General features: G+C 41.4%; 1 protein-coding gene across 6 annotated transcripts in view; it reads right to left on the bottom strand.

The window, feature by feature from the left end:
- The window catches only part of TAF1B (TATA-box binding protein associated factor, RNA polymerase I subunit B), a 68,025-nt gene that overhangs the window by 16,544 nt on the left and 26,171 nt on the right, over positions 1–25,310 (bottom strand). For 5 of the 6 annotated variants that reach the window (XM_078444996.2, XM_078444997.2, XM_078444994.2 and 2 more), the window contains 2 exons: positions 21,868–21,967; positions 749–896 (listed from right to left, as the gene is read on the bottom strand). In XM_078444996.2, coding sequence (XP_078301122.2) covers positions 749–896; positions 21,868–21,967 — 248 coding nt within the window. Of the gene's footprint in view, positions 1–748; positions 897–8,216; positions 8,328–21,867; positions 21,968–25,310 lie in introns of those variants that run through there. The other variant, XM_078444998.2, reaches the window with a different exon arrangement.

The following is a 25,310-nucleotide window of genomic DNA, read 5'->3' as shown; positions in this document are numbered from 1 at the left end:
CGTGAACATATGCATTTTCCTTCCCCATTTAAAAACTATATTCAATCACATTTTTTATATTGCTCAAGCAATAGGATAGGCACACCATGTTTGTATTTTCTCTTAAGAACATAAGTCCTGAATTTCTCACATTTCTAGTTTAGCAAGAAATTCAGGAATGGATTCCACTGGCAGATTCCATCGAGCTACCTGTGTCTCGGTATATTGTGAACAAGGTCTACCGAGGCTGTCTTCACATTTGTGTTTCATTGCCTCAGAGAGTTCACTGGGATCCTACCAGACTGATCTCCGTTTGTTTTAGGGACTGGAAATAGCATTATGTTACCAAACAATAAAAACATTACCATAGGCGAGCTTCTGGGATCTTTTTAAATTAGAATTCATTGTGTAATAATCATGCTTCACGTAAATGACAAAGCATTGTCTTTTTTTTTCGGGAGGGGGCACCTAGGTCATTAATAACACATATTGAAACGTTTGTTACTTTAATCGCACTCAGCAAACTTACTGTAAAACCAAGCACATCCCTCGTATCAAAACAGAACTCTTTAATTTCTGAACAATGTCCTTTTAACCTTGTTACGTGGTCTGAAATATTTTAAGAAAGGATTGTGAAATTAAGCTTCATGTTACTATGGACCCTGTCAGGTGGCTCTAGTAGTCAGTGATTCGAGAGGATTCCGTATTTTGTTCATTATAATTCTACAACTCGGTAACAGCTTCCTTGCCACATACCCCACACACTTACCAGGGAGATTGGCTTCCATCAAGTATTTCATACACAAGATGTTTGGATGAAGATAGCAGTCTTCAGTTATGTCTGGAAAACGTGGCAAATCTAAGAATTTGGCCATTTCAATCATTTTTTTATAGATATCCTCATAGGTAGGCCAAGACTGAAATAAAAGGTAATCAAGGTAGCAACTTTTGCAACATAAATTCCTTTTAGAAAATATTTTCTGATTTTAAAAGTAATACGTATTCACCGAATAAAATTTGGAATGTGGAGAAAAGCATTAAGAGGAAAACACCCATAAATCCTTACTATCCTCTTAGCAGTTTAAAACAGTAATAACGCTAAATAAAAAGGCCACTAAAATTCCACTTGGCTCATAAAACTCCTCCTGGCCTTCCCCATGACAGAGAGAAATCCTTACTTCTTGCCAGGCACAGAAGAACCTGGGGGAAGGGACAAAGCTGTGACCCAAACTGGAGTTACAGAGCCATCGTGTCTGCTCTGCTGCACGACCTCCCTCCCACGCCTCCTCACCACACCCTCTCATTCACCTTCAAAGTCATGGCTACCAAGTTTAGCTTACTGTTTTGCTACGTTCACATGCTTCTGCGTGGCCGGTAATACCAAGGCTTAAGTCTAATAGGTGAAAATGCACAACTCAACTTCTCCCATATAACTGCATGTAAGATTCTCTTATAGAATTCAGGAAAATCTATGAGCTATTATTAAGAAATGTATGCTGTTCACTTTCAGATCACCCCCGTGGTTTAATTGGTATGCTATTTTTATCTTTGCCATTTATAAACATCTTTGAAATTAATACTACATATAATTTTGCCTCATTTACTCATCCATTCACATAAAAAATGTTAAATCTAGAGTCTACGCGAGGTACTTTGGGAAAGGTGGAGATGAATAAAACAATGCCTTCAAGGAGTTTATAACCCAGAAAGGTGTGTGAAAGGTGTGTGAAAATAACCACAGTATAAAAATAGAAAGTTATCAAGTAACTCGAGTAAGATTCTTTTTTTTTTTAAGGCTTATGGAATTTCAGAGAAACTAACATTTCTGATATGGTAGGACCCTGCTAAAGACAAACATTTTGGCAACCTGGTTGGCAGTGTTCAAGTTGAACATGTGCACATTCTTTGGTGAAGCAACTCCATTCCTAGCTACATACCCCCAACAGAAATGTACATGATGTCCACATAAAGACACGTGCCAGAACATTCTTAATAACGCTATTTTCAAAAGCCCTAAGCTGGAAACTACCCAAATACCATTAACGACAAGTAAATTTTGATATAGTCTCATAAAGGAGCACTTTGCAGCAAGGCAATGAACGCTCTGCCTGCAACTACCTGGATGAATCTTCAAGACATCACGTTAAAGGAAAGAAGCCAGGCGCGGTAGAGAATGAGCCATGCATATAAAGTACAGAACCCAGCAACTCGGCACCGAGCTCCTATCCTATGGAGTGAGAAGTCAGGACAGTGATCACTCTGGAGTGGGGGCGGGGGGAACGACTAGAGTGAACCCAAGGGTGGAGTCTCAGAGGTGTGAGTAATGCTGTTTCTCCCTGTAGCAGTGCTGCCTTTTCAGTTTTTTTCAAACGTTGAGACAGAGTGATTCTACTTGTACACCGAAATATTGTACATTGTATTCTAATCTGCGAATTTAAAAGAGAAAAAAGGAAATCAAATTCTCATTGACCTTCGAGATGAACTGGTCTTTTTTCTTCATAAAATTACTTCATTTAGAACAGTTGCTTCGTTTTGCACGAGACTTGAAGTGTCTTTTCAAGTTAAGACAATTTTAACATTACCGACAAGATTTATGGCAATTCTAATCCTTTTAAATTTTTTTTTTTAACGTTTTATTTATTTTTGAGACAGAGAGAGACAGAGCATGAACAGGGGAGGGTCAGCGAGAGGGAGACACAGAATCTGAAACAGGCTCCAGGCTCTGAGCTGTCAGCACAGAGCCCGACGTGGGGCTCGAACTCACGGACCTCGAGATCATGACCTGAGCCGAAGTCGGCCGCCCAACCGACTGAGCCACCCAGGCACCCCGGCAATTCTAATCCTTTTAAATAATGCAGGCAGGATGTAGAATTAAGCATTTTTATCTGCAAACAAAATAAACACCAGAGCACTGAATGTTCCCCTTAGAAAACAAATCATCTCAAAAAACCAATTTGAGGGGCGCCTGGGTGGCTCAGTCAGTTAAGCGTCTGACTTCAGCTCAGGTCATGACCTCACACTCTGTGAGTTCAAGCCCCGCGTCGGGCTCTGTGAGGACAGCTCAGAGCCTGGAGCCTGCTTCAGATTCTGTATCTCCCCCTCTCTCTGCCCCTCCCCTGTTCATGCTCTGTCTCTCTCTGTCTCAAAAATAAATAAAAAAAACATTAAAAAAAAAAAAAAAAAAAAACCAATTTGATGTATGATAAATTCATGACTAGTATCATGTACGATAAGTTCATGACTGTAAGGTCCTTAATGAAAAGCAATCTGGGAAGCTAAGAAGACCCAATATATTTTCAAATGTCCACACTAAAAGCTGGTAGGTCAAACTAAGTATCTGGTGACAAATAGGCTACCACTCTTTCACCTATGAACAGAGGGTAAAATAATTATTAATAATGCAAATCTACAGATTTATATTATAGTTTACAATTGATTCTAGATTCTCCTAATCTCCATTCCGTAGGGTAGACTTCACTTTCAAGTGTTTCATTTATTTTTTAAACAGACTTTTCCTTTTTGGCTAATACTGAAAAGGTTTTTTCAAAAGGCGGCTAGACGGTCTTCAGCATCCTTCCACTTAATGTTTACCAATCTTCTACAACTGTTACACACATAGGTCGTTTCCAATTTTTACACTACTATAAATAATGCCATGAATGTATTCGAGTAACACTTAAATTTGATTATAAAAATAATACATGCTCATTACAGAAAAGTTATGAAATATAAAATACTATAATAAAGACAATAAAAAATGCTCATAACTTAGGGAAAGCCACTGTTAGGATGTTGGAGGACTTTTCTCTCAGCCCTTTGGGGCATATTCACATTTATAACACCGGGATTTCAATTCGACAGCGTCTCTGACGACTCCACTTGAGTATCTTTCCACTGTGTCAAACGTACACACTCCAAACTGAGTTATTTCTCTTCCATACCCCTACTTTTAGTCCTCCGTTGGTATCCCTTACCAAGCCACAAAAACCCAACATTTGGAACTCGTCCTTGACAGTTCCATTTCTTACACACCACGTGCACACAGACTCTTTGCCTCAAGGCTGGGTCTGGAATGCTGCTCGTCCCCATCCCTTCCATAACCACTACCCTCCTCTAAGCCTCCATCACCCCAGTCTGGGCTCCCAACCAAACGGTATCTCCATATCCGCTTTTATCTCTTTGAAACTAGCAGCAAGACTGAGATTTCAAAATGAAATCTGACATGTCACTCCTCTACTAAAATCTAATGGTTTACCTTGCTCTTAGGCTAAGCTCCCATCTGTCTGAGAACCTTTGCACAAACCGAATTAGCTGTATAAGTTTTGTCTCCTAAATTTTCACCTAACGTTATATTTTGTGTGTATTTTCTAATATCATGAGATAGCCTTTGAAAACATCAATTTAAGTCATTGGAAAGTATTCCCCTGTGAATCCAACATTTCCTTATTAATGGACATCTATGTTAGATATACGTTCCATGCATACATATTAAGCAGCTATTAAAAAGCAGCTATTAAAAAGGCTTTTTAAAAGCTTTTTTCATAGGCTGTTCCATGACTTAGGAAAATATTCACAGTGCAATACTGAGTTTAAAAAAGCGAGAAAGAAATTTGTATGTAGTCTTCAATCCTAATTTTGCAAATATGTTAATACACATTAAATAAGACAACTAATATAAATGTTAATGGCATCTGTGAGAAATTGGATTGTGGGTGATTTTTATCGCCTTCTTTATACATTTCATTGTTTTCTACATTTCTTTTAATCATTCTGAATATATTTCTTTCATAAGAAAAAAATAAATATTCAAAAACATATTACAGTAGTCTAAAAAATTACACATAGAATTACCATATGATAACGGCAATTGCGTTTCTGTGTAGATGTCTCAAAAGAACTGAAAGCAGGGACTCTAACAGATATTCACACGCTAACATTCACAGCAGCATTATTCACTACAGCCAAAGGTGAAAACAACTCAAACGTCCAAGGATGAATGGATAAACAAAATGTAATATTATTTAGCCTTAAAAAGCAGGACGCCTGGGTGGCTCAGTCGGTTAAGAGTCCGACTTCGGCTCTGGTCGTGATCTCGCCGTCCGTGAGTTCGAGCCCCACGTGGGGCTCTGTGACGACAGCTCGGAGCCTGGAGCCTGCTTCAGAGTCTGTGTCTCCTTCTCTCTCTACCCCTCCCCCACTCACGCTGTGTCTGTCTCTCAAAAATGAATACACGCTAAAAAATTAAGGGGCACCTGGGTGGCTCAGTCGGTTAAGTGTCCGCCTTCGGCTCAGGTCATGATCTCACGGTCTGTGAGTTCGAGCCCTGCGTCGGGCTCTGTGCTGACAGCTCAGAGCCCAGAGCCGGTTTCAGATTCTGTGTCTCCCTCTCTCTCTGCTCCTCCCCTCCTCATGCTCTGTCTCTCAGTCTCAAAAATAAATAGAAACATTAAAAAATTAAAGAAATTTTCATCTCTGACACACGCTACCACTTGGATATACCTTAAAAACATTCTCCCGTGTGAAATAAGTCAAACATAAAAAGACAAATACTGTATTACTTCACTTCCGCACAGTACTAGAAGAGTCAAATCCAGAGAGGCAGAGTATAGAACAGTGGCTCTCTACCCACCCTAACTGGGGCTGGGGGGCAGGGTGCAGTGGGGAGCTGGAGTTTAATGGGGGCAGAGTTTCAGCTTGTAAAGATGAGAAAGGTCCGGAGACGGGGATGGTGGTGGTTGCGTCGCAATGTGAGTGTACTTCATTCCGCTGAACTGCACACTTAAAAATGGTTTAAGTGGTAAGTTTTAAGTTATTGGTGCCACAATTGTATTTTTTTTTATAATTTTGAAGTATTTTTTAACGTTTATTTATTTATTTTGAGAGCAAGAGACGGAGCACAAGTGAGGGAGGGGCAGAGAGAGAAAGAGAGAGAGAGAGAGAGAGAGAGAGAGAGAGAGAATCCCAAGCAGGCTCCACATTATTAATGCGGAGCCCAACACAGGGCTCGATCTCCCGAACTGTGAATTCATGACCTGAGCCGAAATTAAAAGTCAGATGCTTAACCAACTCAGCCACCCAGATGCCCCTATAATTTTTAAGAGGTATAAAAAAGGAACCTAAATAACATCTGTCTAAAGGAAAAAAAACCAAACACAATATATTAGAGAGGTCATAATTAGAATTAGAAAGTTGAAGATTAAAAAAATCAATATATATAAAATCTACACTCAAAATCTATTACCACTTGCTATTTTCTACCTTTATTTTAAAATACCTTAACAATAAAATACCTTAACAATAGAACCCTACATGGGTGAGTTTATGAAGCTGTAATTATTAGATGTGTAACACTAAGGTATGGGTCTGCCTTTCCCTGAAGACAAAATTTACAGAGCAAAAAGAAAATACGGTAGCAGAATCTCTATCTAAAAATGATCACTTAACGGTTCTAGTAGAATACGGAAAGGGACGGTCTTCTTAGCGTCTCAAATGAGGGAAGATTAGAACTGAACGTGGCCACTGCACGCCATTGCTGTCCCAGAGGACGCCATCAAAAGGATCAGAACGCTCCCCTTTGCCTGCAAAGACACACGAAGTCCCTGCAGGGCTGGGCCGTGGACTAGCCTCCCCATACAGCCGTCTGCTTCCACTGCAACTAAGGCCAGTTGGCGGGGCCTGCGCGGCTCGCTCAGCAAAGAACCTTAGGCGGAAGGCTGGAAGCCCGGCTCCACGGCACTGTTTTAGAGAATGAGACCACAGTGAAACCTGTTTGTTCCCGTCCCACTGTCCTCAGCCCACAGAAGACTCAATGAATCGATCTCTGACATCCAAGGAATCTTGTGCTTTATTTTATTACCTTTTGTCAAGATTTTATTTTTTAGTAATCTGCACCCAACATGAAACTTGAACCTACAACCCCGAGATCAAGAGTCACGACGCTCCACCAACTGAGCCAGCCAGGCACCCCGAAGAATCTGTACTTTGCACAAGTTCGCCAGGATATTCTTAGGCACCCCGCCCCCCCCCCCCCCAAATAATAAAATGCAGTGGTTTTCCACCCTGATCCTTCCTGCAGCCTGGAAGAGTGCCTCGGATGGCGTTCCCCCACAAGCTTGAAAAGAGCAGTGCGCCCACGAATCCCAGGGCCGGTCAGGATATCGTGGGAGGTCAGGAACAAAAGAAAGCCTCCGCTGGCCTCGGTCCACGCTGTGTGGCAGCAGTGACTCTGGAAGGAGTGGGAGTGAGGGAAACTGAGAACACCTGTTCTCCTTACACTCCCCTGAGCCCTTCGGCTGCACCGAAACCCGCCAGATTCTTCTTCTAACAAAGATTGCACAAGCAATCCCGAGAGCTACCTGTGGCCTACAGAGCGAGGGGGTGCGCGGAGCTAGGGGGAAGCTGGAAGACCCGAACTCCTGCATCTGGAGCCGCTCCAGGAGCGTCTGACAGCTCTGGGCGGTCCTTTCCCTCCTCCAACCAACGGGGACCTAGTCTCACAAAGGGTGTTAAGACAGCTAGGAGGCAGGATGAATCATCTTGGCAAAGTGCCACTCAGTGGGTCTGGCTGAACTCGCATTACATCTTTTCTTTCTACTCATTCAGAGAGAAGATCAGAATGTTGCTGATCAACATTCAAAATACTGGAGATGTACTTCAGAACGAATTTCCAGTTTCCTCCTTATCCCTTCTTGCTGAGTCTAGCGAGGGATGACGAAATGCCTAATTCTTGAGAGGATTTAGAAACACTGTCAAGGAGCACAGCAGAAGAACACGGGTATGACATACTCTCTGTGTAGAAACCGGTCTGTGGGTTTAACATCTAGAAAAATAAGGAAAAGCAGTGCAGAAAAGATGGACCACCCTCCTGTCTCCAAGTCCTCTGCAGAATAAACAGTATAACAGAGACAGGTATGTCTAGGCCCAGCTCCAGTTCAAGCGGCGATCTGATTATTTGGGGCTCTGCCTCGAGAGGGTGTCCCTGGAAGAGACTACAGTTTAGCTTATTCCACCGGGAGAACTGAGAGACTTTTTCTAGAAGTAAACAATGCTTTGAATCAGCACCGTGCTCCAGAAACGTAAGTCAAACATACAGCAGAAGAGGCAGAAGCAGAAAAAGGAGGAGGAGGTTATCTCTAAATTTATTAAATAAAAAAGAGGAAAAGCCTATCTACCTGGAGTTGGGAATCACAACTCAGCAAAAGGAGACGGTGTGAAACACTAAAACTTAACTCGCGCACCTTCACCTCTTCTGAGCTTTGCTCTTCAGGGAGGGTGACGGCAGGAAGAGTCAGGTGCTCCAAGTCTCCGGCTCGGAGAAAGAAAACAAACCACATCGACCGTCTCTGGGTTCTGGATTCTGTTCCCCCTGGTTTGAGTTCCGCCAGATTTGTCATTATGGGGACACAGGGGCCCACTTAAAGGTCAACGGAACAACTTAATGGAGAAAAAGAGGTCACCTAGGTTGAAGGTTTAAGGGTCTTTAAAGCTCTTTTGGGGAGTGGTGGTTTGTTTTTAAGGTGTGCTCAACTGTCTAGAATAACAAAAACAAAACAAAACCAAACACAGAAGAAGAAACAGTCCCGGCAGCCCACACACAAAACACTGGCATTATCTCCAACGCCATCTCCTAGAACAATCGCACCTTTTGTCGTTGCTGGTGGAGGTACAGCTGCCGAAGGAGCCAAGACTTACTGGAGAAAGCTAAGACGTGGAAGGACGAAGGAAAATGCTTCCTTTGTTAACCAAAAGCCATTTCCATTGAAAAGTTTCAACATACCATGGAACAGTGAATGCACTTTTGTGAGCAAAGGCAAAGCGTACAATGAAGAAAAGCTGTCCGTCAATTAAATAAACAGTCATCTGAAGACATCCCAAACCTGCCCCCTTTTTCTTGAAAAAGGAGGGGACAGGAGAGAGGGAATGCGACGTATTGCCAGATGTGGCCGAAGATGCATCTCAAAGGTATAGCAATCGTGCTACGTAGGGCTTCCAGAGGGATACAAATTCACTTAATTACAAGAATAAGAAATCGCAAGGTTAATATGTTTTTTAAAAGGCCACAAAGCTATTAGAAATTCTTCTAGCATGCGCTAAAAACAAAGTGCCTGGGAAAGCATTTTATTAAATTTCACAAATATTCCAGTGAGTTTATTTTCCTTCATGAAGCAATGCCTCCAGACAGGTAAGGACAAGCTAGAGTTTCTGTTACCCAACAGCAGGCTCTGGTGATAAACCTGATTACAATACCCTGTCAGAGGTGAACTTCCTGCTTCGCTATTAAAAAAAAAAAAAAAAAAAAAAGAGTACAGTGCCTCACCCTTACTTATTATGGTTGTTTTGAAGCAAAGATTCAGCCGAGAAAAAGCTAATGCTACATGCACCTGTTAATCCAAACTTAAAACAAGACTTTCCATTACAGAGAAACACTAATAAGAAATAAAAGTAATGTCAGAAGTAACGACAAACGCAGGAACATATCATTGAAGGAGGAAGGCTGAAATGATTTCCACGGGTAATATGATTCACAAAACGGTTCACTTTGCATTTTTAGTCTGCTAAGTGGTTGTAAATCTACCATGTACTAACGTAAAAGACTTTTTTCTGTTCAAAGTCTAGTCTGGAAGTTTGTGGTGAACACATTACTTTATGTGAAACAGGGTCTTGGTCTGGGGGATGGGACTATTTTAGAATTATGTCGTCAACTTGCACAAAGACAGGCCTTACGAACAAATACAAATTTATGAACCGATAACCAATGAGGGCTCGCCAAGTAAATGGAAAATAGCAATCTGTTATGGGCCCAGGATGAGAGCAGGGGAAAACCTGTTGGAGTCCTCCTTCTTAAGATGTGTCTGTTCTCCAAATATTCTCCTGATTGCTGCAAAGCAGCTAATGTTCAAATTTCACATATGTGTACTAAAGAAGGTTAAAAAGCCAGTATTCTGAAAAGTAGAGGATCCCAAAATTATTTCAGTTTGATTCTGGAAGGGTTATGTGATTATTTCTACAGCAGACCGACCTTACACCCGACGTGTAAAACCTGGGTACCATTTCTCTTCTCCCGGGAACTAGCGATGAGGGGAGACCTGGGCCAAGCATGCTGGGTACCGGGGGTACCGGCCGAGGATCAAACTAAATCACAGATAATCCACGTAAGTCACTAGTTTCACACAGCAAATATGAAGGATGACTTTCCAAAAAGAAGTGTCCTCGGTGTAGCCTCACACATGTCTTTTCTGACCAAAGTAATTCATTATTGGTTTCAGTATATTGGTGAATAGCACGAATTAACTGGTAAGATTATTTATCTCACGCACTGGTTTTCATGAGTGATACTGACACACCCATAACTGGCATTTTCGATGTCCTTGTTTATACATCAAAGTTATGTCCGTCATACACTTATTGCTAAAACATTAGTAGAATGCTTTCTTATTTTTTTTTCACCAAATGCCACTATTTAATGGCCTCCTCATATTTTATGTAATAAATACATCTGAAAGTTTCCTACTTGGGTGGAAAAAACTCCCCAACAGATCAATTTGAAATCCCCTGAAAATAAAGTATTTAAACGTATCCCGGTTTTAGCTATTTCAAATCATTTAATCAATAAACAAAGACTGAATCCTTACCATGTATATGGAATTATATTAGGTCTTACGGATAAAAAATAATAGAAGCATTAAATATGGCTCAAAGAATAGTCGGGGATGCAGGACACATACAAACAAACCCATGTATCCCATATTGCCTTTTATTCCTATTTGAGAAATTCTATTTGGACAACCCTCCAGCTGCCTTTAAAATCTGAAAAATACAAAAGAATACATGTAACATATTTGTAATCTTGAAGCCTGATAATAAAAACAACACCCATGAATCCACCACCTGACTTAAGAACTAGAAAATCACCAACACCGTTGTATCTACCAGTATATTCCTTCCCTCCCCTTCCACTGCCTCCCCTCCCTCTAGAGGCATAACTAGTATCCTGAAGTTGCTCATCACAAACTTACTTTTTTTTAAATTTTTTTTAAGCTTTATTTATTTTTGAGAGAGAGAGAGAGAGAGAGAGAGAGAGAGACAGAGCGAGTGGGGGAGGGGCAGAGAGAGAGGGAGACACAGAATCCGAAGCAGGCTCCAGGCTCCGAGCTGTCAGCACAGAGCACGACGCGGGGCTCGAACCCACAAACTGCGAGATCATGACCTGAGCCGAAGTCGGACGCCTAACTGACTGAGCCACCCAGGCGCCCCTCAAACTTACTTTTTAAAAAAGTAATATCATACACATAAACATACTTAAATAAATATATTTATTTTACCTTCTTTTTGACTTAGTGCAAATGGCATCACACTATGTGTAGTTTTCTGAATCTTGCCTTTGATACTCAATAGAATGTTTTTTACATTCATTCCTGTTGCTTGTGGCTGTAGCTATTTAATATACCAGTGTGTGACTGTCACTTTTTATCCATTTTCCTGTTGACATTTAGATTGTTTCTAGTTTTGTTTGCTTTGTTTTTTTCATTACCTAGCTGCCTTCTTTAGCCTTTTATCACCAAATACAAAACTCCATCAATAAAGAACTAGCCAAGTACAGGGTGCTTGGGTGGCTTAGTTGGTTAAGCGTTTCTTGATTTTGGCTCAGGTCGTGATTATGCTGTGGGATTGAGCCCCACATCAGGTTCTGTGCTGACAGCACGGAGCCCGCTTGGGATTCTCTCTCTCAACCTCGCTCTCTGCCCCTCCCCCTTTCATGCTTGCTCTCTCTTGCTTAAAAATAAACAAATAAATAAACATTAAAAAAATTTTTTTTTAAATAAAGAACTAGTGGGTTCTTTATTTAAACCCACTGGGTGGGTGGCTCAGTCAGTGAAACATCAGACTTCGGCTCAGGTCATGATCTCACTGCTTAAGAGTTCGAGCCTCGCGTCAGGCTCTGTGCTGACAGCTTGGAGCCTGCAGCTTGCTTCACATTCTGTCTCTGTCTCTCTACCCTTCCCCTGCTCACACTCTGTCTCTCTTTAATATAAATAAACATTAAAAAAATTAAAAACAAATAAAAAATAAAAACAAATAAATAAACCGTGACATATTGTCTGGTTCAGTTCTTAGAAAAATGAAGAGTTAACTAAATTGTAGTTATGTAAAAGAATATCTCTCTTCTTAGAAAATATACACTAAAATATTTAGGGGTAATGGGCCATGATAGATATAACTTACCCTCAATGATTCAGATATAAAATTGCATAGATAGGTAGCTAGACAGACAGTGAGAACAGCACAAATGATAAAACAAGTGGGATAAAATGTTAACAGAAGTTGAGGATCCATGGGTGTTCTTTGTACTATTTTTGTTTTTGCAACTTTTCTGTAAATCTAAAATTCTTCCAAAATAAAAAGTTTTCCAAAAAAATGTTCTCAATATGAGCAAAAAAGGCAAAGTACAATGGTTATTGCTACCAAGACATAATCTCATATTATTTTTATGTTTACACTTTCCACCAAAATCTCTAAGAAATTACTCCCCTATCTTACCCCGTCCCCTCACTCAAGAGTAACTTAAAAACAGTCAACAAAAGAGATTATTTCTAGGGCAAGTATTTTGTGTCAACAAAAGCCTATAACCGTGACCTTCCAATAACACAGTCCAGCTGGGTGAAAATTTTTAAACAAAGATCATACTAGTCATAACATTCATGAATAGAAATTATAATTTTATTTAAAAATCCAAGAATGAATGAGCAGTAAGATACTTTAGACATTCAAGTAAGAATTTTTTTAGGTAACGCTCATCTAAAACACATTTGACTACTGAGTCTACTTGTAAATGTCTACAGATTAGTATCTGGCATACTTCCATTTCCCCTCACCAAGGATTAAATACAATGGGAATTGACTTTCCACCATAAACACGGAAGTAGAAAAATCCATGAAATAACAGTTTCAGGCAATGGACACAAGAAGCATAGGACTATAATCCCTGAAAGAAGAGAAGTGAAAGGCCCGGTTCACTGCCTGGAGGCGGTCTCCAAGCTGTGGTGCAGGGAGTGGGGAGTGAGACAGAGCCCTGCGGTCTTGCTGAGTTGAGGAGACAGAGACTGGTGATCCCGAAAGCTGAGGTGGCGATAATCTGCAGGCAGAGTACCAGCGAGGATAAAACCACACACAGAGAGAACTCTGGAGATCTGCAAAGAGGTCCTCTCAAGTCTTTGGCTGAGTGCTGATTCATGCATGTGTGAGGAAAAACCCAAGGCCGGTGGGGCGGGGATGGAAGGGTGTCGGGGGAGAAATCACTGGATTTTTTCCAATGAATCCAAATAATTCCCAGAGCTCATACAAGGCACCAGCTGCAGTAGGAAGACTTCATAATACTGGGAGTATTGGATAGAACTTTCTGAGGGAGTATACCATAGTAGCAGGGTTAGGTTAGTCCCAGAATAAAGGCCTTAGACCAGCAATGGAAAAGCTTAAAAACAAGCTTCTAAAGGATCAAACTGATCTCTAAATTACCTAATTATACACCAAAACAAAGATCCAGTATTCAACAACATAAAATTCACAATGTCTGCATCCAGTCAAAAGTTACCAGGCATGAAAAGAAGGAAAATATGACAGATAATCAAGAGACAAACCAATCAATAGAAACAGACCCAGCAATAACAGAGACAATAGAATAAGTAGACAAGAACCTTAAAATATCTACTATAAATACTGGCGATATACTCAAGGACGTAAAAGAAAACAAGCATAACAAGGGAAATGGAAAAAACAAAACTAAAGTGAAATTTCTAGAAATGAAAATAAGAAGGTTCTGAAATCAGAGCCACACTCATTGGGTTTAACAGCAGATTAGACATTCAAGAAGTAAAGATCAGGGAACTTGGAGACATGACCATATCCAAAACAAACACACTGGGAAAGAAGATATAAAAACCAAACAAACAAATAGACCAAGAGCCAGAAGCCTTGGTGAGCTGTGGACAATATTAAGTGGTCTAACATGGAACTGGCATCCAAGAAAAAAATCAAGGGGAGGGCAGAAAAAAATATGTAAAGAAATAATGAAGGAAAAAATTCCAAATTTGATGCAAACTATACACCCACAGATCTAAGGTCAATGAACCTCAAGCATAAGAAACATAAAGAAAACCACGCCAAGGCACATCGTAATCCAACTGATGAAAAAAAGTGATAAAAAGAAAATCTTAAAAAGCAGCTAGAGGAAAAAAGACACATTACATAAAGAATAGAAAAGACAAGAATCAGAAATCAGGCAGGCCTATATATGACAAACCCACAGCTAACGGCATACTCAACGATGAAAAGCTAAAACCTTTTCCTCTAAGATCAGGAACAAGACAAGGATGCCCGCTCTCACCACTTCTATTTCACATTATATTAGAAGTCCTAGCTAAAACAATTAGGCAGGAAAAAGAAAGAAATTGCATCAGATCAGAAAGGAAGAAGTAAAGCCACCTCTATTTGCAGACGACATGGTACTATATATAGAAAACCCTAAAGCTTCCACCAAAAAACTATTAGAACGAGTAAAGAAATTCAGTAAATTGCAGGATACAAAATCAATATATGAAAAACAGTTGTGCTTCTATACACTAACAGAAAACCATCAGAAAGAAACGAGTTCTGTACACTGAAAACTATAAGACACTGATGAAAGAAATTGAAGACACAAGTAAATGGAAAGATATTCTGTGCAAGTGGGGTAGAAGGATCACTACCGTCAAAATGTCCATATACCCAAAGCAATCTACAGATTTAATGCAATTCGTATCAAAATTCCAATGTCATTTTTCACTGAAATAGAAAAAAACAATCCTAAAATTTGTATGGAACCACACAAGATCCCAAATAGGCAAAAACAATCTTTAGAAATAAGAACAAAGCTGAAGGCATCACGCGTTCTGATTTCAAACTATGTAACAAAACTATAGTAATCAAAACAGTACGGTATTGGCATAAAGACAGACACACACATCAAAGGAACAGAATAGAGGGCCCAGAAATAAACCCGTGCATATACGGTCAATTAATTTACAACAAAGGACCAAGAATATCTATGGGGAAAGGACAGTGTCTTCAATAAATGGTGCTGGGAAAATTGGAAAGCCACATGCAAAAGAAGGAAACTGGACCACTATTTAACGCCATACACAAAACTCAACTCAAAATGGATGAAAGACTTAAATTTAAGACCTGAAATCATGAAACTCCTAGAAGAAAACATAAGGGGTAAGCTCTTTGACTTCAATCTTGGCAATGATTTTTTGGGTTTGACAAACCCCTCCAAAAAAAAAAAAAAAAAAGGTGCAAAAATAAACAAGTAGGACTACATTAAACTAAGAAGCTTCTACACAACAAAGGTAACCACCAACAAAGTGAAAAGGCAAGCTATGGAATGGGGAAAAAATATTTGCAAATCCTGTATCTGATGAGGGGTTAATATCCAAAAAAACCATAAAGAACTCACATACTTTCATAGCATAAACAAAAAAATCTGATTAAAAAGGGAGCAGAGGAACTGAATAGACATTTTTCCAAAGAAGATATACCAGTGAACACCAGGTACATGAACAGGTGCTCAACATCACTAATCATCAAACTAAAACTAATACAAACTACAACCACAAGGAGACGTCACCTCACACCTGTTAGAATGGTTACTATCAAAAAGACGAGGTAACAAATGTTGGCGAGATTGTGGAAGAAAAGGGAACACTTGTGCACTGTTGGTGGGAAGGTAATTTGGTGCAGCCACTAAGAAAAACAGCACGGAGGTTCCTCGAAAAGCTAAAACTATAACTACCATATGATCCGTCAATTCCATTTCTGGGTATACACGCACAGGAAATGAAAACACGGGGGCGCCTGGGGGGTCTCAGCTGGTTAAGCAACCCACTCTTGGTTTTGGCTCAGGTCACGGTTCATGGGATCGAGCCCTGCGTCAGGCTCTGTGCTGACAGTGCAGAGCCTGCTTGGGATCCTCTCTCTCCCTCTCTCTCTCTCTGCCCCTCCAGCGCTCGCTCTCTCTCAAAATAAATAAATGAACTTAAAATAAGAAAGTACGCTGGACACCAGAGAATGGGAGCAGGGAAGTTCAACACATGTAGCGGTGCACTCGTCCTTGAGGTGGACTGTGAGAAGCTGAAGATGAGTATTAGGAGTTCTAGAACAATCTCACACATACAGAGCCCACAGAGCTACAGTTAATACACTGATGGTGGAGAATAGAATCATAAAAAAAAAAAAAAAAAAAAAAAAGTCAGTTCAAAGAAGGCAGGAGAACAAGGAAAAAAATAAAAACTAGCTGGGACAAATAACAGCAAGATAGTAGATTTAAACCCAATCATATTTACAATTACATTAAATGTCAACGGTCTAAACATAGAGTTATTTTAAAAACATGTAATTATAAGGCAGAGAATATCAGACTACATAAAAAGAATCAAGACCACCACATACTGTCTACCGGGAAGCCACTTTAACTTTTTTTTTTTAAAGCGCCAGCAGGCATGAGCGTGCACGGGAGGGAGAGAGAGAGAGAGAGAGAGAGTGCGCACAAGCAGGGGAGGGGCAGCAGAAGAGGGAGGGAGAGACTCCTAACCTGGCTCCAGGCTCAGCACAGAGCCAGATGTAGGGCTCAATCCCACAACTGTGTGATCATGACCTGAGCCTGGATAAAGAGCTGGATGCCCAACCAAGTGACCCATCCAGGCACTCCCCAAGAAGCCACTTTATTTATTTTTGTTTGTTTGTTTGTTTGTTTGTTTTTAATATTCATTTCTGAGAGAGAGAGAGAGACAGAGCGTGAGCAGGGCAGGGGTAGAGAGACAGGGAGAGACAGAATCCAAAGCAGGCTCCAGGCTCCGAGATGTCAGCGCAGAGACTGACACAGGGCTCAAACCCACAAACCACGCAAGATCATGACCTGAGCCGAAGTCGGGTGCTTAACTGACTGAGCCACCCAGGTGCCCCAGAAGCCACTTTAAAAATAAAGATGTAGAGAGGTTAAAAAATTTGTTTAAGATATATTAGGCAAATAATTTTTTTTAAAAATTGAACTGGCTATATTAACACTGAACAAGGTAGATATGAAAGCAATTATTATCAGGAGTGGGAGGGGTGGGAGAAAGGACGTTACATAGTGAAAAGAGTCAATTCGTCAAGGCAAAATATCCTAGTTGTTATGCACCTAGTACCTGAGCTCCAAAATACTTGAAGCAAAAACTGATAGAACATGAAAGAAAAGGTGGTCATCGTGGTTTTAGATTTAAATACGCCTCTCACGGTAACTGATAGGATGAGCAAAAATTAGTCTCAGAGTAAAAGTAAAACATGCAAGTAAACATTAACTCATTTTGCTTCTTTTAAAAAAATTTTTTTAATGTTTATTTTTTGAGAGAGAGACAGAAGCGAGTGGGGGATGGGGAAGAGAGATAGGGAGACACAGAATCCGAAGCGGGCTCCGGGCTCTGAGCTGTCAGCACAGAGTCGGACATGGGGCTCGAACCCACGAACCGTGAGATCATGACCTGAGCCTTAAGTTAGACCCTTAACCAAGTGAGCCACCCAGGAGCCCCTCATTTTGCTTCTTAATTTACAAAATATTTATTAAGTCTCAAATTATAAAAACTTAGGGGGTGCAGAGAACAGTCTAGATTTGATACAATAGTGAGAACATAATATTTCAGGCTGAAAACCCGAATCACCAGCAGATATAAACGTGGCTCTAACAGTCGCAGGCAATCCTTCCTCCACTGCCTATGAGGGCAAAGCCACTCTTAGCTAAAGGCTTAAGCCGGTCTTCTGGGAAACGTAAGCCACACTGGCTACGACAACAGCAGTTTCTTCATTGTGTGCCCTATGTCACTCTTGCAGTCATTTACACATTTGGCAACAAGGGGATCTATTACTATTCGAAAGGACAAGGTATATATTTTTCAAAATAATTATTTTTTATGGAGTGAAGTTTGAGTGTCTCTGTGAGTATAAAGTGAAACCAAATTTCTAAACTCAAAAGGAAATTACTGGTTAGCCACCACTCCCAAGCATATAAACTCAGCCCAGGAAGCAATATCCTCTGCAAGAAGCTGCATTTATGGTAACCAAAATTAGAAAACACTATACTGAAAAGCAAGAATCATATCCATGAACTTCCTGGCACCTCCTTTCAGAAAACGTAGAAATGTGCATATTCAAAGTGGGTTTTGTTTTATTTATTTCTAACAGAGTTTTAAGAGGAAAATTTTAATTTCCAAAAATGATACGTTTTTTCCCGCCCAGTAGCGTGAGGATAACTCTTCATCTTCTCCTCAGAGGAAAAGCTTTTCCATCCTGAGACCTAGAAGGTGTGTCCATTTCGACGTCTGTGATTCACCTGCACCTTGAATATATTATGTCAAATAATCCTCACGAAAACCCTAATGAAGTAGGTGTTTACTTCTTCCCAAATCACATCTTTTCTTAGGCCTGTTTCCTTATTGAAAAACTAAGAAAAGTGGACTCAGTGATCTATAAATTTCCCTCCAGTTTTAATATTTCATGATCCATATAATAGATCCCAGTGTCTATTTCTAAGAAGCTTACGATGTGGTTAGGGAGTTAAATACAAGTAAATAATTTTAGGCACTAGCAAAAAGTACAAATAACCTCAACCAAGCAACATTATCGATATAACTTGAGTGGTGAATGGTTCTGAGAAATCAGGTTAAAGCCCAGTCAGTTAGGATGTAAGACACAGAACATACTGAAGATTAAGGAAGACGAGACAGAAAGGGAGAGGAAGGGGAAGGAGGGGAGAAGCGGGGGGTAGGTGGAAAGAAGGGAGGGAAAGAGAGAGACAATTTTTTATTACCCAAGACTACACTGGGGCGATTAATGCAAAAATGCTGAGTTCCATTGGTCCCTCTAGAAAAACCACACAAATATAAAGACACAGACTGAGAATTACCGAGCTAAATGTCTTTTCCTTTCAGGGAACACTTGAACGAGGCTCAGATAACTAACCATGAACAATTTTTTAGCAGTTAAATTTGAAATTACTAATTAACGAATTATACAGATTTTCAAATCAATTATTTTTTTGATGTTTATTTATTTACTTTTGAGTGAGAGACAGAGAGAACAAGCAGGAGAGGGGCACAGAGACACAGAATCCAAAGCAGGCTCTGACAGCTCAGAGCCTGACACGGGGCTCAAACCCACGAACTGTGAGATCATGACCTGAGGTTCGTGGGTTCGAGTCCCACGCTGGGCTCTGTGCTGACAGCTCGGATTCTGTCTCCCTCCCTCTCTGCCCCTCCCCTGCTTGTGTTCTCTCTCTCTCAAAAATAAATAAACGTTAACAACAACAACAACAACAACAAAAGATGAAAAACCCATCAACCTTGAGTGCAGGCTAGTTCTGAAACCAAAAACTTGAGACAAACAGGGCTCCTAAGGTGGTAGGAACATCTTCTACTTTGTAAATATCTCCCTGACTTTACTCAAGTTCAGTCGCTCCACCACACCTCTGGCAAATTAGCTGGGGTCCGGAGTGCGGACTGGAAAAACAGGATGTGTCCTCTTGTCCCCAGTCCTCTAAATAAATTACCACAACCCTCCAGTCACGGAATGAATAAGTCACAGGAAGAAAACGTACAGCATAGGGACTACAGCCGGTGATATTGTAATGGTGCTGTAACGGGGCGCCCGGATGGCTCAGTCGGTTGGGCCTCTGACTTCGGCTCAGGTCATGGCCTCACGGTCCGTGAGTTCGAGCCCCGCATGGGGCTCTGTGCTGACAGCTCGAGCCTGGAGCCTGCTTCGGGTTCTGTGTCTCCCTCTCTCTCTGCCCCTCCCCCGCTCAAGCTCTGTCTCTGTCTCTCTCAAAAATAAACGTTAAGGAAAAAATGTGATAGCGCCGTATGGTGACAGACGGCGGCTACGCTTGCGGTGAGCACCGCGAAATGGACAGACGTGCCGAATCACCACGCTGCATACCTGACACTAATGTCACACCGTACGTCAACTGTACTCAAATTTAAAATTTGTTTAAATTAAAAATAAAAATACGTGATCACAACCCTGCCCAATCGGAGAAACAGACTAACGTGCCTTTTCATAAAGATCCATCTGTCAGGAAGGCCACTCTGGCCGGCCAGCCTGTGCTTCGTGCCAGGACACGTGACCCACACGGGCACTTCCAGCCCAGATCATCCTCCCGTCAGACCCCCTATCCCCTGCCTTCCGGTTTCGGGTGCCATCTCCACCACAGGGCCACCTCTCGGTTTTGGTAACCAGTCCGGAGCTTCTTCGCTGCCTCGATGACCTACTTCCACTTCCTGTCCCCGCTTCTCATCCAGTGCTCCCTGCGTGGCGGCGTCCCACATTTGTCTCGCTCCAAACTAAGGCTGCCTTGGCCATGCTGGACTACGGTCAGAGTGAGAGTGCCAGGCAAGTTGCCTAATAGCTCTGTGCCTCAGTTTCCTCATCTGTAAAATCAGGGTAATAATAATATGTACTTCACAGGATTGGCCTGAATAATCAAGGAGTTCATAAAATATGTAAAACGGGGCCTGGTACATAATAAGTGCTACCACTATTATTATTTCTTCTTTGTCTCTTCCAGGTTCAGTGCTGGCTGCAACCAAACCCTCCTTCCTTGTGCTGCCCGTGGACGCACACCACCGCAAGTCCAAGTGCACGAGGGACTCGTCTCCTCTCTCCCGGAGATGGAATAAACGGTGACGACACACAGGCAGCACGGGAACCCGCCTCCAAACTTGCTTCCTCTCTTTAAATCTACAGGACCTGCTCCTGCACAACTGGTTCTGAAAGTGGAGCCATTTCTGGTTTAAAACTCTAATGTTCCCTGCAGATCACTCGTAGTGACCAATATTCTAAATTCAATGCAGATGTAAAATGTTACGGTCTTGTGCAAGCTTGTTTATCTGCATTTCCAATCATCCAGTCACTTCTGGCTCAACGCTTCAAAATCAGTACTTTATATAATTGTGTTTTCATAGCACCTACTTCAGTGTTTTGAAGAACCAGCGTAAAAAGGAGGGCAGAGCGGCAGGCGAACAGAGCCCAAGATGACACAGTGAGGAAGAGGCTGCAAGTTCGGTAGCTCCAAGCCGGAGACTGCCGACTGTATGGCCTTGGCATTCGTTCTGTCTCCCCGAGCTGTTTGCTGAGATGTAAAATTGGGATGACAGTGAACCAGACTTATGCAGGGGTTTAGTAAGGATCACAAATGTCTCTTGAACGAAACCACAGACGATGTAAGGTGGTGAAGGTTGGGAAGGCTATAACAATCATTCCTTAAGCGGGTAAACAGAGGATAATAGTTATAGTTAGGATCCTGCAAACCTTCTGATGAAGAACAAAGAGAAGATAATCTGAGCACTATAAACAGTGATAAAGACTGCTAATTAAAGGGACAGAAGCCCTTCCACCGGAGACATCTGAAGACGGATCTAGAAAAAGACTAATAAGCATAGGACTGAAAATTGCACCTCTTGAAACAAGATAATAACTTTCTTCTCTTTTTCTCAAAAGCAACATAGTATGCAAATAACAAAAAACATTTTTTTAACTTGAGATTACCTAAAGGTCTCTACATAACACTTGTAAACTTCAGTCTTAACAATATACCCATTGGCAGTATGCACACCTCACACTATAGCTGTCTTTTCAGGATACCCTAAAGGATTAGAAGAAACCACGTGAGGAAAATAAATTATGACAAACGGGCAGAACAAAAACTAGATGCCACTTTTTAAAAAACTCCCGACACCAAATAGTAAGTCAGGAGAGGAATACAAATCACCATACTGTTTTTGTGTCTTATTAGTGACCACCAAGTAAAAAAAGAAAATAACTTGCCTCTATAGCAAAGATTCCTTTGTCACGCCCATATAATTTCATCTCTTCTGGAAAATGCTGAAAAGCATTTATGTAAGGAATATGTCCCTCTTCAACAAATCTGTATTTTGGAAAAGAAAGCTTCAGTAAGGAGTATGTACTGATTTCGCAAAGTAGACAAAAGGGCCGAAAACATCGTATTTCAAAGACAAGGTAAGACTCAGTTGAGAACGTCGTTTCTGCCACAAGATGATCAATCTGAAAATATCAACGATTCTCTGTGCCCACGTGTGGAGAAAGCATTTAGCCAATTATCTAATGATATCTTAAGCTTCTAAATAGATTAAGTCTTTCTAAGAAGTATGCGTCCTATTTGTCAACTCACCACCAGGCTTGCAGACACGGCATCCTTCTACCCCTCGCTCCCCTCACAGGATTAGCATCTGCTCTTTTACGTTTTTTTTTTTAATGTTTGTTTATTTTTGAGAGACAGAGGGAGACAGCATGAGCGGGAGAAGACAGAGAGAGAGGGAGGGAGACCCAGAATCGGAAGCAGGCTCCAGGCTCTGAACTGTCAGCACAGCGCGCGACACGGGGCTCGAACTCACGAGCTGTGAGATCATGACCTGAGCTGAAGTCGGACATTCAACCGACTGAGCCACCCGGGCGCCCCAGCATCTGCTCTTTTAAATCACTTCCTCAGGGAGACCTTCCTGGACCCATTTTCCTCATTAGAACAGCTCCCTTGTCTACCCTCCTGTCACCAGGACCTGCCACTGGAAATAATTAAGGGAAGGGACCTTGCCCATTTGCTTATCACTCCACCCCAATGTCCAGTACCCGGTAGCTGACCAAATATCTTGAGTAAATTATTGAGTTGAAGAAAATCGCACCTATATATGTATATAAATACACACACATATTTATTTACAATTCATTCATTAATTCAACAGAAATTTATCGAGAACTAAAACCCAGCACTATTCGAGGCTGTGGGCACACAGCAATGAACAAAACAGGAAAATACGCTTGTTCCCGAGGAGTTTTATGTCCCGTGAAAAGAGAGGACAAACAAAACAAACAAATGGGATCTACAGTCTGTCAAGTAGGAAAAGATGGTAAGGAGAAAACTAAAGCAGGGAAGAGCACAGAGTGAGGCCTGGGGTCTTGCAACCTGGGCCATATATACGTATGCATCTGTTAGACTTTTAAAATAGGAAAATGGTTAAGGAAAATAAGATAAAGACAGGAATAAACTAGTATACAAATGTTCTGGGTCAAAGTCTCTGCTGTTGCTAGAACTAACCTGACATCTAGTTTTTAGCCTTTTATGTGTTAAAGAATATTGATTCAACTTTAGTTTCAGATTAAAAATGTGATTTAACTTTTTAGTCTACTGAAAGTTGAGAATTAAGTAGTATGTAAAAACGGTGCTTTGTGGGGGTGCCTGGGTGGCTCAGTCGGTTGAGCGTCTGACTTTGGCTCAGGTCATGATCCCACGGTTCATGGGTTCAAGCCCCACGTCGGGCTCTGTGCTGACAGCTCGGAGCCTGCTTCGGATTCAATGTCTCCCCCTCTCTCTGCCCCTCCCCCACTCGTGTTCTCTTTCTTTCTCTCTCTCTCTCTCTCTCTCTCTCTCAAAAACAAATAAACATTTTAAAAAATGGTGTTTTGTGGAGTTTAATGATAAAGCAGGCTTCTTTGGAGCAGCCCTATAGGGAAAACCACCCTCACCTAGTGTTCCTTCATTTCTTTCATTTACAAAAAGTGTTTGTGCATAGTGATCGGTATTCAATTATTTTGGAACTACATTCTTGGTTTTTTATATACAGGGCATATTACATGCTTATCATTTTTATAACTATGTAGTATTCCATGATGTGAATATATTCTTAATTTATGTAGTCATCCCCGCTATGTGATAATACATTTACGACAGCCCCAGGTGAGGATTAGTTCAGAGGGAATAAGACCTGAAGAGCCCCCACCGTGGTCCTAGCAGGACAGACAGATGGCTGTGGATGAGCCAGTACAGACAGTGCCGCAGTGCCCTACAGAGGCACACGCTCAGTGCTGTAGGAGCACAGGAAGGAATATAAACCTGACCAGGGGAAACAGAGACATCCACACAGAGCAGGTTTTGGCCATCTGGGGTTTTAACAATCTTCACCATTTATAAGAGTGCTGCTCATGACCTCTTTCCAAGTTTTGTGGGTTTTTAATTTTTTTTCTTTTAGAAAAATATAGAACTTTTCCAAAAAAAGAGTCTGAATCAATCCAGGAAGCTGACAGAGGAATTGCCAGAGACCAAAAGCCTCTCATATGCCCCTCCTGACCACGTTCCCTGAAAACAGAGTCTCTGTTTATAATTGGGAGGTGGTATTTTGCAAAAGTTTTAATCTGTGACAGGTTGGAAATTTAACAAATTGGTTCTCCATCACAGATCATTTAAGAAGTAATGCATCGGCGTTAAGCCGGGTCCACCTGCAAAACATCCGGAGCCCATGCACCTTGTTCCATTTCTGCTGCCACCACCCTAATCCAAACCACTGTCTCTTGCTTGAAATATAGCAAAAGATCTCCCAGTCCCTCTGCTTCCACCTCTGCCTACCTAGAATCCATTTTCCTCAGAGCTGCCCGAACGGTCAGAAAACGTCTCCCCTGCTAAAATCTTCCAGGGGCCTGCTATCACACTTAAAAGCCAAATTCTTAATGAGTGTGGGGTTTCCTTCTAGAGTGACGATTATCCTCTGGAAATAGAGGTGATGGTTGCACAACCTTGTAAATATACTCAAAACCCCTGAATTGCACATTTAAAAGGGTGAACGTTATTGTATGTGAATTATACCTCAATTAAAAAAAACCCAAACTCCTACCCTGGCTTACAAAGATCTGGTCCCTGCTTATTATCTCCCTGTCCTCACCCTCCTACGACTTCTTCAAATTCTTACTCCCGTCCCACGGGCCTCCTCTGCTCCTTAATCACACAGACCGTGCTCTTGCTTTGGGCCTTGGCACTGACGACCTCCCTCGACCTGGAGTTCTAGCATTTCTGATACTCACTGCTGCTCTGCTCCCATTCAAAGTGTTTCTCAGTGAGGCCTTCCCTCATGGCCAGTCTACAGTAGCCATCATCTGACTGCAATCTTCCACACAGCACTTCACTCATCATTTTTCATTTATTTCAGTGCTCATCTGTTTCCTCCTCTGGTCTTGAACTTCACGAGAGCAGGAACTTGTTCTGTATGGCTCACAACTGTAATTCAAGGGTCTAGACTCTAGAATAACCCCTACGTCGAGTAGGTATTCAATAAATATTTGTGGAATGAATGCACGTTGGCTATTTTTATTACTATTGTTATCGCTGGGGTAGTAGGCAGGCTTCTTTAAAGGCTGCCTTAAGATTTATGAATTTATTCTAAGGACTATGGATGCTGCTAAAGGATTAAACCAAGCAGTGACAC

Source organism: Panthera onca, chromosome A3 (assembly GCF_046562875.1).
Source record: "Panthera onca isolate mPanOnc1 chromosome A3, mPanOnc1 haplotype 2, whole genome shotgun sequence".
Classification (NCBI taxonomy): Eukaryota; Metazoa; Chordata; class Mammalia; order Carnivora; family Felidae; genus Panthera; species Panthera onca.
Note: the sequence above shows the minus strand (reverse complement) of the source record. Positions and strands in the feature narration are given on the sequence as shown.